This window comes from Orbicella franksi, chromosome 11 (genome assembly GCF_964199315.1).
Source record: "Orbicella franksi chromosome 11, jaOrbFran1.1, whole genome shotgun sequence".
NCBI classification, from domain to species: domain Eukaryota; kingdom Metazoa; phylum Cnidaria; class Anthozoa; order Scleractinia; family Merulinidae; genus Orbicella; species Orbicella franksi.
In genome coordinates this window covers 27300403-27313183 of record NC_138155.1, presented here as the reverse complement: position 1 = coordinate 27313183, position 12781 = coordinate 27300403, and the positions used below count along the sequence as shown (strand labels likewise).

The 12781-nt window shown below is 39.2% G+C and overlaps 1 protein-coding gene across 1 annotated transcript; it reads left to right on the top strand.

The window, feature by feature from the left end:
- The first annotated feature begins 6204 nt into the window (after positions 1 to 6204).
- LOC145460267 (uncharacterized) lies at positions 6205 to 12697 on the top strand. The gene is made up of 7 exons (XM_081445018.1): positions 6205 to 6574; positions 7966 to 8072; positions 9098 to 9178; positions 9661 to 9774; positions 10925 to 10990; positions 11361 to 11464; positions 11829 to 12697. The coding sequence occupies exons 1-7, from the start codon at positions 6319 to 6321 to the stop codon at positions 12307 to 12309; spliced, it is 1209 nt and encodes a 402-aa protein (XP_081301144.1). The 5' UTR covers positions 6205 to 6318; the 3' UTR covers positions 12310 to 12697.
- The last annotated feature ends 84 nt before the right edge of the window (positions 12698 to 12781 follow it).

Here is a 12781-nt window from a genome sequence, read left to right as displayed (position 1 = left end):
TTACATCTTTTCCAAACCGAAAAAAATTTCAGTTTCAAATGTGATGCGTACTTTTCAAGGCCTTCACCTATTGGTTAGAAGCTAAGAAAGAGGGCTTAAAGCAAATAAAGGCATGGTTAAATGGGCATTTTACAATCAGCCAGGTTCAGGATGTCATTTTTCAAAAAAACTTTTTAACCGGCTAACTTACTTTACACGGAAAACAAGAAAATTTTACGAAAAAGAAAACACTTCAGTAATACACAAATACCAAAATAAAAATTGGAGTCCCCCTGTGGGCGTTGAACGCCGGCCCTTCCGAACCGAAGCTCGGAAATGTAACCACTGGGCTACAGAGGGACTCCATATGACGTAATAAGAAAATTTAACGGTACCTATACGCACGACAATGCAGTTCTATTGACTGCCTACTCCATCCTTAAAAAATAAGCTATAAAAGAAATGACATATACAATGGAGACTAATCTCTATGTAATAATTGTAGGCCCTCTAACGATTGTCTTTCTTCTAACAAAAGTAGTTCGTCTTTATTTAACAATCCATGCCACAAGTTGCCAAAGGAAAGTTTAAATAGCTTATAAGGTTTATTTCTGGGCTGAGCTCAAAAGCATTCAAACTATACCCTCAAGCTTTTTAAATAGCTTTGCCTCAGTTATAGAGTATTTTGAAGTTCATTCTTTCGAAACCAAAAAAAATTTCACTGAGTTCCAAATGTGATGCGTACTTTTCAAGGTCTTCCCCTATTGGTTAGAAGCTAAGAAAGAGGGCTTAAAGCAAATAAAGGCATGGCTAGATGGGTATTTTACGATCAGCCAGGTTCAGGATGTCATTTTTTTAAAAAAGTTTTTAACCGGCTAACTTACTTCAAAGGGGAAAAAGAATTGTATGAAAAAGAAAACTCTTCAGTAATACACAAATACCAAAACAAAAACTGGAGTCCCCCTGTGGGCGTTGAACGCCGGCCCTTCCGAACCGAAGCTCGGAAATGTAACCACTGGGCTACAGAGGGACTCCATATGACGTGATAAGAAAATTTAACGGTACCTATACGCACGACAATGCAGTTCTATTGACAGCCTACTCCATGCTTAAAAAAATAAGTCATAAAAGAAATGACAGAACTAATGGAGACTAATCTCTATGGAATTTGTAGCCTTTCTAACGATTGTCTTTCTTCTTACAATAGTAGTTCGCCTTTATTTAACAATCCAGGCCATAAGTTCCCAAAGGAAAGTTTCAATAGCTTATAAGGTTTATTTCTGGGCTGAGCTCAAAAGCATTAAACTAAACCCTTAAGCTTTTTAAATATCTTTGCCTCAGTTATAGAGTATTTTGAAGTCCATTCTTTCGAAACCAAAAAAATTTCAGTTCCAAATGTGATGTGTACTTTTCAAGGTCTTCATCTATTGGTTAAAAGCTAAGAAAGAGGGCTTAAAGCAAATAAAGGCATGGCTAGATGAGTATTTTACGATCAGCCAAGTTCAGGACGTCATTTTTTAAAAAAATCTTTTTAACCGGCTAATTTACTTCAAAGGGGAAAAAGAATTGTATGAAAAAGAAACTCTTCAGTAATACACAAATACCAAAATAAAAGTTGGAGTCCCCCTGTGGGCGTTGAACGCCGGCCCTTCCGAACCGAAGCTCGGAAATGTAACCACTGGGCTACAGAGGGACTCCATATGACGTGTTTAGAAAATTTATCAGTACCTATACGCACAACAATGTACCTCTATTGACTGCCTACTCCATCCTTAAAAAATAAGCTATAAAATGACAGAACTAATGGAGACTAACCTATATGTAATTTGTAGCCTCTCTAACGATTGTCTTTCTTCTAACAATAGTAGTTCGCCTTTATTTAACAATCCAGGCCATAAGTTGCCCGAGGAAAGCTTCAATAGCTTATAAGGTTTATTTCTGGGCTGCGCTCAAAAGCATTCAAACTAAACCCTTAAGCTTTTTAAATAGCTTTGCCTCAGTTACAGAGCATTTTGAAGTCCATTCTTTCGAAACCAAAAAAATTTCAGTTCCAAATGTGATGCGTACTTTTCAAGGTCTTCACCTATTGGTTAGAAGCTAAGAAAGAGGGCTTAAAGGAAATAAAGGCATGGCTAGATGGGTATTTTACGATCAGCCAGGTTCAGGATGTCATTTTTTAAAATAGTTTTTAACCGGCTAACTTACTTCAAACGGAAAAAAAGAAAATTGTATCAAAAAGAAAACTTTTCAGTAATACACAAATACCAAAACGAAAATTGGAGTCCCCCTTCGGGCGTTGAACGCCGGCCCTTCCGAACCGAAGCTCGGAAATGCAACCACTGGGCTACAGAGGGACTCCATATGACGTGGTTAGAAAATCTAACGGTACCTATACGAACAGCAATGCAGTTCTATTAACAGCCTACTCCATGCTTAAAAAATAAGCTATAAGAGAAATGACAGAACTAATGGAGACTAATCTCTATGGAATTTGTAGCCTCTCTAACGATTGCCTTTCTTCTAACAAAAGTAGTTCGCCTTTATTTAACAATCCAAGCCATAATTTGCCAAAGGAACGCTTCAATAGGTTATAAGGTTTATTTCTGGGCTGAGCTCAAAAGCATTCAAACTAAACCCTTAAGCTTTTTAAATAGCTTTGCCTCAGTTATAGAGTATTTTGAAGACCATTATTACATCTTTTCCAAACCGAAAAAATTTTCAGTTCCAAATGTGATGCGTACTTTTCAAGGTCTTCATCTATTGGTTAGAAACTAAGAAAGAGGGCTTAAAGCAAATAAAGGCATGGCTAGATGGGTATTTTACGATCAGCCAGGTTCAGGATGTCATTTTTTTAAAAAAGTTTTTAACCGGCTAACTTACTTCAAAGAGGAAAAAGAATTGTATGAAAAAGAAAACTCTTCAGTAATACACAAATACCAAAACAAAAACTGGAGTCCCCCTGTGGGCGTTGAACGCCGGCCCTTCCGAACCGAAGCTCGGAAATGTAACCACTGGGCTACAGAGGGACTCCATATGACGTAATAAGAAAATTTAACGGTACCTATACGCACGACAATGCAGTTCTATTGACAGCCTACTCCATCCGTCCTTAAAAAAATTAAGCCACAAAAGAAATGACAGAACTAATGGAGACTAATCTCTATGGAATTTGTAGCCTTTCTAACGATTGCCTTTCTTCTAACAAAAGTAGTTCGCCTTTATTTAACAATCCAGGCCATAAGTTCCCAAAGGAAAGTTTCAATAGCTTATAAGGTTTATTTCTGGGCTGAGTTCAAAAGCATTCAAACTAAACCCTTAAGCTTTTTAAATAGCTTTGCCTCAGTTATAGAGTATTTTGAAGTCCATTCTTTCGAAACCAAAAAAAATTTCAGTTCCAAATGTGATGTGTACTTTTCAAGGTCTTCATCTATTGGTTAGAAGCTAAGAAAGAGGGCTTAAAGCAAATAAAGGCATGGCTAGATGGGTATTTTACGATCGACCAAGTTCAGGACGTCATTTTTTAAAAAAATCTTTTTAACCGGCTAATTTACTTCAAAGGGGAAAAAGAATTGTATGAAAAAGAAACTCTTCAGTAATACACAAATACCAAAATAAAAGTTGGAGTCCCCCTGTGGGCGTTGAACGCCGGCCCTTCCGAACCGAAGCTCGGAAATGTAACCACTGGGCTACAGAGGGACTCCATATGACGTAGTTAGAAAATTTAACGGTACCTATACGAACAACAAGTAGTTCTATTGACAGCCCACTCCATCCTTAAAAAAATTAGCCATAAAAGAAAGGTCAGAACCAATGGAGACTAACCTCTATGTAATTTGTAGCGTCTGTAACGATTGTCTTTCTTGTAACAATAGTAGTTCGCCTTTATTTAACAATCCAGGCCATAAGTTCCCAGAGGAACGCTTCAATAGGTTATGAGGTTTATTTCTGGGCTGAGCTCAAAAGCATTCAAAGTAAACCCTTCAGCTTTTAAATAGCTTTGCCTCAGTTATAATGTATTTTGAAGTCCATTATTACATCTTTTCCAAACCGAAAAAAATTTCAGTTGCAAATGTGATGCGTACTTTTCAAGGTCTTCACCTACTGGTTAGAAGCTAAGAAAGTAAGCTTAAAGCAAATAAAGGAATGGCTAGATGGGTATTTTGCGATCAGCCAGGTTTAGGATGTCATTTTCTTAAACTGATAGTTTTTAACCGGCTAACTTAGTTTAAACGGAATAAAAGGAAATTGTATAAAAAAGAAAACTCTTCAGTAATACACAAATACCAAAATAAAAATTGGAGTCCCTCTGTGGGCGTTGAACGCCGGCCCTTCCGAACCGAAGCTCGGAAATGTAACCACTGGGCTACAGAGGGACTCCATATGACGTAGTTAGAAAATTTAACGGTACCTATACGAACAACAAGTAGTTCTATTGACAGGCTAATCCATCCTTAAAAAAATAAGCCGTAAAAGAAATGACAGAACCAATGGAGACTAATCTCTATGTAATTTGTAGCCTCTTTAACGATTGTCTTTCTTCTAACAATAGTAGTTCGCCTTTATTTAACAATCCAGGCCATAAGTTGCCAAAGGAAAGCTTCAATAGCTTATAAGGTTTATTTCTGGGCTGAGCTCAAAAGCATTCAAACTAAACCCTTAAGCTTTTTAAATAGCTTTGCCTCAGTTATATAGAGTATTTTGAAGACCATTATTACATCTTTTCCAAACCGAAAAAAAATTCAGTTCCAAATGTGAGGCGTACTTTTCAAGGAGTTCATCTATTGGTTAGAAGCTAAGAAAGAGGGCTTAAAGGAAATAAAGGCATGGCTAGATGGGTATTTTACGATCAGCCAGGATCAGGATGTCATTTTTTAAAAAAAGTTTTTAACCAGCTAACTTACTTCAAAGGGGAAAAAGAATTGTATGAAAAAGAAAACTCTTCGGTAATACACAAATACGAAAACAAAAATTGGAGTTCCCCTTCGGGCGCTGAACGCCGGCCCTTCCGAACCGAAGCTCGGAAATGTAACCACTTGGCTGCAGACAGGCTGCGTTGCAGCCGGACGTGTGATAAAATCCCCGATAAAGTCGTGCATTGCAGCCGGACCGGCGGTTTAGACCGTCTGCGACGCAGGCTAATAAATATCAGCTCGCAGAAAAACAAAATAAAAACAAAAACGAGAGAAAAAAAAATAAATAAAAAAAAAAAAAAACAGAAAAAGAAGAGAACTCACAGCGAACCTAGAGTGCAACAAACGAGCAGAAAAATAGCAGAACTCATTCAGCGTTTTTTATTATAGCCTAGCGCGTTTATAAAGTATGCTTATTTAGTCCACTGTTGACTCTTATCTTCGCAACGCTCCGGAACTAGAGATAATCAGAAACGCTCAAGGAAGCCGGGAGGGAATAGGCTCGATTACCAGCCGCTGTTTTGGGAAATGAGCCCGCGCTTGGGGAGGAATGCGATGGGACCTGACAGGTGACGCATGGTGCGCGCACGTGAAAAGAGCTCGTTTGACCACCTTGAATGGATAAATCAAGAAATTAGGAGATGCATCTTTGCGATCAAAACTGTTTTATTTCTTTCTATGAAATGTTCCACCCATATATCTACGCCAACTAGGGTCAATTTTTTATTATGACATCGACTACTGATGCGCGATGCGCATTAAACTCGTTCCCACGGCTTTCCCTTAGTTTCTAAGAGAAAACACCTGGGAACGAAAATGATATGCATTGTCATTTGGCATTTAATTGCACAGTGATGAGAATTGATAAAACGATTAATAACAGAATATTGTTTGATGGTGTCTTTTCAGAAACGAGGACCTTGGGGATTCGATTAAAATAGCAATATTTCGCAAGTAAATTCACTAATTGAATTTCAGTTAAGTTTTGGTAATGGAATGTGAAACTGAGTAAAAGAATTCAGCAATACCACAGGTTTTGGGCTTGTAGAATACACGGTTTTATTATTGTAATTAATCTTCCTTATTTAAGTAAAAAGTACGAAAGCAAAGTAAAAGTCTGAACGCATTCTGCCTAGGTGTGAACAACATGAAACGGAGCTGAACAAAAGCGTGACTACATTTAAATTTTAATTTCAATTACGCAGTAAAATTTGCATTCGCCATACGTGATTAATGATTATCTCGCTCACCAATCAACGGCGTGTGTTGAAGCTTTTGTTATCTCAAGTGCCTCGTAAACTGCCAGCGCTTGGCGAGTGACAGATCACCCATAAATGAATACCTAAATTTCTACATATTTACACTCAATATGCTGGCTGTGGATTCACAGAGTTAGGGACTACAAGTTGGTAGAGCGGCGATCGCACAAATGGCAAGCTTTGTACGACCAGATAAACAGCCTGAACCAGATAAACAGCCTGAACGACAACAACCTCGCTTGTCGAAATGGGAAAAGGCCGATATTCGAACGGAAAGACGGGTGCGATCGAGTAAACATGAACTCTTACGCGAAAACATTGCCGACAAACTGAGATGTCCGCTGTGTTTCTGCCTTCCATGCGTTATTATAGTCTTTATTCTTCTTATATTGATTGGGATTTACGTTGTCCAGCCGTACATACAAGGTAAGGATGGATATCGTTGATCGTTTTGTATCAAGTGCACGCGTTTGTCTGTCATCGTCAGGTACTCGATTTTAGAACCGTAAACATTTTCGCAATTTGCAAGGAAATAAGCAAGATATAATGAAAGCTATGTAAACTTAGACTTCGAATAGACTCTTCAGCCAGTATTTACCGCGGGATTACTGCAGTGTGTTCACTTTACACCGAAACTTGCCGATTTTCACGATATTTTACGCTTCACTTTCCACTAGATCGTCCCTATTGAGTCGATTTAACCTCTGCAAGTTTGTTGATAAATTGAGTTTTTGTCCGAGTTCATTTCCGCCGCGAGATAAAAGCGTGCTGTTTGGCAGGATGTGATCGAAGGCGACGACAAACAATTAGTTCAGTTAAACTGTACACTCTCTTGAGAGTGCATCCACTTGAGATTTAATTAATTCACATTTTTTAAGCAGAAATTCAATTTATAAGTATCGTTTCTACGAAGCTTATTAGGGAAACCCATAAATTCCTTTCATTCGCAATAACAACCAACTTCACATAATGTTTCGTGGGGTTTCACCTCAAGACCAGCTAAACGCCTTGAAACTGTAATGCGATCTTTTATTAAGTGCTCTTAATCGCTCTACTTCGGGCAATATTGAATATATAGGTTGACAATTCGTACGGGCCGGGTAGCTCTAGATCGAATTCAAATACTTCCAAATGTTGGCGAGGAAAAAAATTGGCAAAAATTTCGCAAGTTCCAAATTTTGGCAGTGGTCGCGTCAGACCAACATGTTTGAACCAAAACGTTACTGACTGAAATATACGTGCCAAGATCTATATTTCTCGATAAGTTATTTTCTCGCCGTAATTTTATCCAGACATGTTTTAAAAGTACGACAGTTTAATGGTTAAAAAAACAAAAAATTGTTTGCTTTGCCAAAACTTGGAAGCCTCCGAGGCAGCGCTTCGGCTTCTTTGAAGATTGGCGAAATTTTGGCAATTCGCACTGGCCAGTTTTTGAAACTGGGGTTTGCACTTAATTTACGCTACTTGTTGACAGATTTATTACTTATACAAACAAAATTGGCTCTATTACGACCACCTTCATACATACTCGCCAGTCCTCTTTGTATATGTGTAACGATGCCTTGCAGCTAATTTTAATACTTTTGCTAATTAATTATCCGCGCAGCAACGTTGAAGAGCTTGTCTGGAAAGATATCGGTGTTGTCTACAGCGCGGAATAACCCCTAGTGGTTTCTACGTTTAGTGCAAGTGAGACGAGACTCACAAGAGAGTGAGTGATCAACGGGGCAAACATTTGGGTCACAGGGAGGGGAGGTGAGGTATCCCCTGAGGTGTTTTCACTTACCTATGATTGGTGTATTTCTGTTTCTACACAGGAAGAGGATTAGTGTCTACGTACTGCCGAGTAAATCGCGTTGAAACGTTACCAGAAGGTTCTTGCAGTCACCGGACACATAAATATTATCCTTGCACCAAAATATTCGTAAGTAGATGTTCTGTAGAGCGTTAACAAAAAACTGACCTGTGTGGAGAGGAGCAAGGAGTTGACTTTTCAGTTTCCTCGCGCGTGCCATGTTATGTAGACTGGATAAACCTGATTGTTAGTCATGAGTGCAGGTTTTTCTTCTCGGTCAGGCAAAAAGAATAAAGGCGAACCGAATCGGGAATCAAGTAGAGATCGCTTTTCAGTATGTTATATATGAGTACCCATAGTTCAGTGGTTTTAGAACAGAGGTCCCCTCCACACTACGCCGGAGGAATTTGAAAACGGAGGTTTCTCTCTGAAAACGCATCAAATGTTTTCCGTCCACACTACGTCGGAGGAGTTTAAAAACACGACAATCACCGGCCATTTCGCATTTGTGTTTGAGGAAAACTTGGGCGGGGAAATCACATGATTATTGTGACATATCATCGTTTTCGAAAAGCTCCGTTTTCAATTTTTTTTCCGTCCACACGAAAAGCCGGCGTTTTCAAATTTCTCCAGTTTGAAGAGCGCCTTCAAAAGGCTCCGTTTTCGTGACGGAGTAGTGTGGACGGTAAAGAAATTAAAGCTGCGTTTTCAAATTCCTCCGGCGTAGTGTAAACGGGGTAGTTAGTTGTCTGAAAGTCAGTTGGTTCGTATGTGCTATTGGCTGCATAACTTGTCAGATATCACGATTTATGTAATAATCAAATGAATGCGCGCTCTGATTGGTCAATCAGCTATGGTTTATTGTGCCAGTAAACTCATAGAAATTTCGCGTGTCTTCTGAATTATTATATAAAAGCAATAGTCCACAAGTTTCTATGGTTTAGTGGCATGATAAACCACTTGGGATGTTGGAAGAACACGAGAAGAATTCGTAAATCACGAGCCGCAGGCTCGTGATTTACGAATTCATCGACCGCGTGGTTTATCAGCCTATAAACCATAAAAACTTGTGGCCTACTACTTGAATGCACTTGTTTTGTGCACGCCCTAAGATATAAGTACAGCTCAATTTCACCATGAATTAATCTCTGTAGGTGACCTACAATGTTACTCAAACAACAGAGTTTGAAGCAGTTCTCATGGAAAACGAGCAAGCTTTAGTTCACTGTGAAAAGGTTAGAGAAATGAAATTGGTGTTTACCTAATGATTCATCAAAGTTTTAGGCTTTGCTGGTCGAGATACACAGCTTAAAACTTTGACAAATCATCATGTAATTATGGGGAAGGCTGAACCTACATCAGGACGAACTTGAGTTTATTTCTCAATAGTCGGTTATAAATGCTCATTTCGATTCTTCCTTTGAAACAAGTTCCTAAAGGTATCCCAACAGCAAGATTTCCAGAAATCAACCAAAGCTGAGTTTTGCTCAAAAAATACGAACTCTATGTTTCTATTTTTATGCTCGCCACGATAAGTCTGTCTCACTTCCTATGCCTATAATGGTTCCTGACGTTTGTTTAAAATTGTTCTTCAAATCAAGCTAACATTGTTGGATTTCCTCTGATCTAACTCCTAAAAGTCCTACTAAAATGGGTGACATTTCCCCCAATTACTTGTGATAACAAATAACCCTTATATTTGATCTTTATTTTTCAGTGTTCAATGACGTTTGGTAACAGTGACCTGTTTGGGAGATACTCCACGTGCGCTTGGAATTCTGACTTGAACACTACAGAGTGTGCTAAAACGTATATGCGGTTGTACGGAACGGTAATAAAAACTCTAATATGATAATACTGTACCTGACATTTGAAACACAGTGGTAGTCTCTGTAGCTCTTGTTGCTCTTTTAGGGAGCTCAATCACGGTATTTAGAGTTATTTTGGCCCGGTGAAAGTACCTTTTAATTGGTGGAATCAGTCCTGAAAATGGCAGTTTACTAAGGCAGAAAGACACCAGAGAGATAATAATAAACCATAAAGGAACAAGGCTGTTCAAAAAATTAACGAGAAGGTTGACACTGACAAACGACGAACTTGAAAACTTTGGGCTAAACTTTTTAAGATGCGAAAACCGATACGAAGCTCTTTTAATAGTTTGCGGGCAGAAACTTCTTTAATCTCACTCTGTTTGTTTGAGTCCTGGGATCGAAGTTAAGGTCTCCTACATACCTTTGCTTTGCGCATGCGTGGAAAGACAGAAGATAAGGGACGTTTTCACGCAGGATACTTGCTCTTGGACCGATGACAGAGACGCAGATGTCGTTCAGTCGTCAAAACGCTAGATGTTCAGACCGAGTGGGTGAAATATTTTCAAATCTGCTGTAAAAGTGGCCGCCTTCCTGTCCATTTCCGTTCCATTCCCAAAGGAGGCGACGCTGATTTCCGTTTCGTAAACGGTCGATGCCATCATTGGTAACCAAGCCTTTCAGAATGGACGATGCCATATCTGCTTTAGTATAGGCCTGGAGATTGTAGAAACTGGTTTTAATTTGTTGACTGAGTAAAACGCATTCGTCAAATGCTTGATTGTTCATATTCACACTGGTTTGCTTGCGGTTAGCTTTTACTTGATGGTTGGGAAACTCTGGCATTAATATTTAAGAAAGTCAAGTTTTATAATTTAATTTTGCAGAGATTTGGTGGATCAACCTGGTAGTGTAGTGGTAGAAGAGGGATGTTAGGAAACAGAGGTTTCGGGTTCGATACTGGGTGGATACTTACAAATTTTCTTTTTTCTTTAATTTCGTAGAGAAAAATTCGTTGATAGTTAAAAAATTTCTAAGTGTCGCGAAATTGGCATCGACCGTTTACGAAACGTACAACTGCGTAGGCGACTCGCCTCCTATCGTATCTTCTTGTTGTGTTAGAGTAACTTTGAATAATTCTTTGACTCATTTTTCCTCTGATTTTCTTTTCAGGCTAACAACACATTCTCGTGTTATTATGATCCTGAAAACACAGAAAATGTCGTCCGCATACTCAAGGTAACAGTTTATTCTGGAAATGCCCAACCCTCCCCTCCCCCACCAGCTGGTTTACTTTCTCTTTCTCCCACCCCGTGATAGGCAAAGAATGGAAAAGATATTAAAACCGAACAAAACCAAAGAACAACAACAAGAAGTTATTTTCGGAAACCAAAAGTAACACATCTACGATCTTCTCCTACTCAAGGGCCTACAAGGCGAAAAGCCTATCAAGTTTATATTTTCAAAACTAAATTTACTTTTTGCTATTCTCTTTGACAGCCGTTATTGGAATCGTCACGCAACACACATTGAAGTGTTGCGTGACATGGCCCGAATAACGGTTGCGAGGGAGCCGTGTACTTTACTTACTGGTTTTCATCTGAACCAGGTCTCAACAGTTGAAGCAGTCTCTTTGATTCTCCTTCCCCTATTGTTTCTGGTTCTGTGGCTCGCCGCTGTTGCGTTTCTTATCTACGACAATCATCTCCGAAGGTAAGTTCCGCTGGTTGATTCATGTAATGGGTGATAAATAGGAGCCAAGTGCTCCTTTAAGATTGAATCAATCGTCGATTAGGGTTGTACAATACAAGAGTTTTCTTTTAACTCCATCGGCTAAGTAAGATTCCCGTTAGGTTTCCGAAATTTTTTTTATCCAATCAACGAACAGCGGAGGAACTCTCGAGAACTCCGAAAACGGTGCAATCAGTTGCTTAACCTCGGTATTTGTCAGCGGGGGTTTAAGGAAACCATTTCAGTTCATCCAATACCTCATTTTCTTATATTTTAACCAATCACACTGCGAGTTTGCTGCTACGATTAGGAAGTAATGTTATGCAATTTCTCTTCTTGCTTTTAGCATGATAGACGTGCAGATCATTCAAGAGAACGTTCAAGCTAACAAATATCCCAACAGAAATGGGTTAAGGAACGGAAAACCACCGCTGGGCAAACTTAATGCTGGAATAGATCTAGACACATCAACAGTGGCAAGCGTCGAATCCACGGCGGTCAGCGTCAGCACAACACCACACACGCGCAGGAGAAGAAAGAAGAAAATGCCTTGCTCAAAACAACACTATCAATTTAACTACCTCGATGAAGGGATTTTATTGGAGGATAAACCCCTGTCTAACACACAGGACCACCCCTATAGTTACAGTTTTGTTACTGTGGACACTTCACCTGTCTGTACATGCCATCACAATGGGTTCTTAGAGGCAGGCTTTGATCTTTTGCCGCAAAGGGATTATTTTACGCCGGTATTTAGTACACCAAGCCGTACTCCGAGGTATTCTAACCAGAAGGGACTTGTTTATTTACCAGAATCGTTTGTATAACTGCTCAGCTCAAACTGTCGCGGCATGAAGATGTTTTGTTTACAGTTCAGATTGTATGCGTGGAAGCAGAGTTCCCTTAAATTAAAGACTAAAAAACTCCAAAAAACTAGAAACTTCCCATCTTGCCATATTCAATAATGTACATGGCGAGTTTTTAACATAACTTCTCTAGGTAACAGAGACTGTTTTCCCGTAAGTCACATATCAATAGGTGACGTTCAGAGACAATTTTATTGACGAAAGAACTATTATCCCTAATATAATCTAATCAAGTTTGTTTCAAAGTGACTTGCGACCGCCATGTAAAAAGGGCCATTTTAAGCCATTTTTGATGTAATAAAAATATTCTACAAGGACTCCGTGGCTTTGGGTGATGAAGACAAGACTATTACCTCAAGGATTCATTGCCCGGGGCTACCCCCCGCTACTGTTCACACCATAAGTCGCCCACCCCCATGAAAGTATCCCTACA

What these genes read in the sequence shown, in the direction of transcription:
- LOC145460267 (XM_081445018.1), top strand. Translation starts at nt 6,319, where the DNA reads ATGGCAAGCTTTGTACGACCAGATAAACAGCCTGAACCAGATAAACAG. An exon ending in CTTTAGTTCACTGTGAAAAG is followed by an intron (nt 9,179 to 9,660) that starts GTTAGAGAAATG and finishes TTTATTTTTCAG; the next exon opens with TGTTCAATGACGTTTGGTAA. An exon ending in ATATGCGGTTGTACGGAACG is followed by an intron (nt 9,775 to 10,924) that starts GTAATAAAAACT and finishes TTTTCTTTTCAG; the next exon opens with GCTAACAACACATTCTCGTG.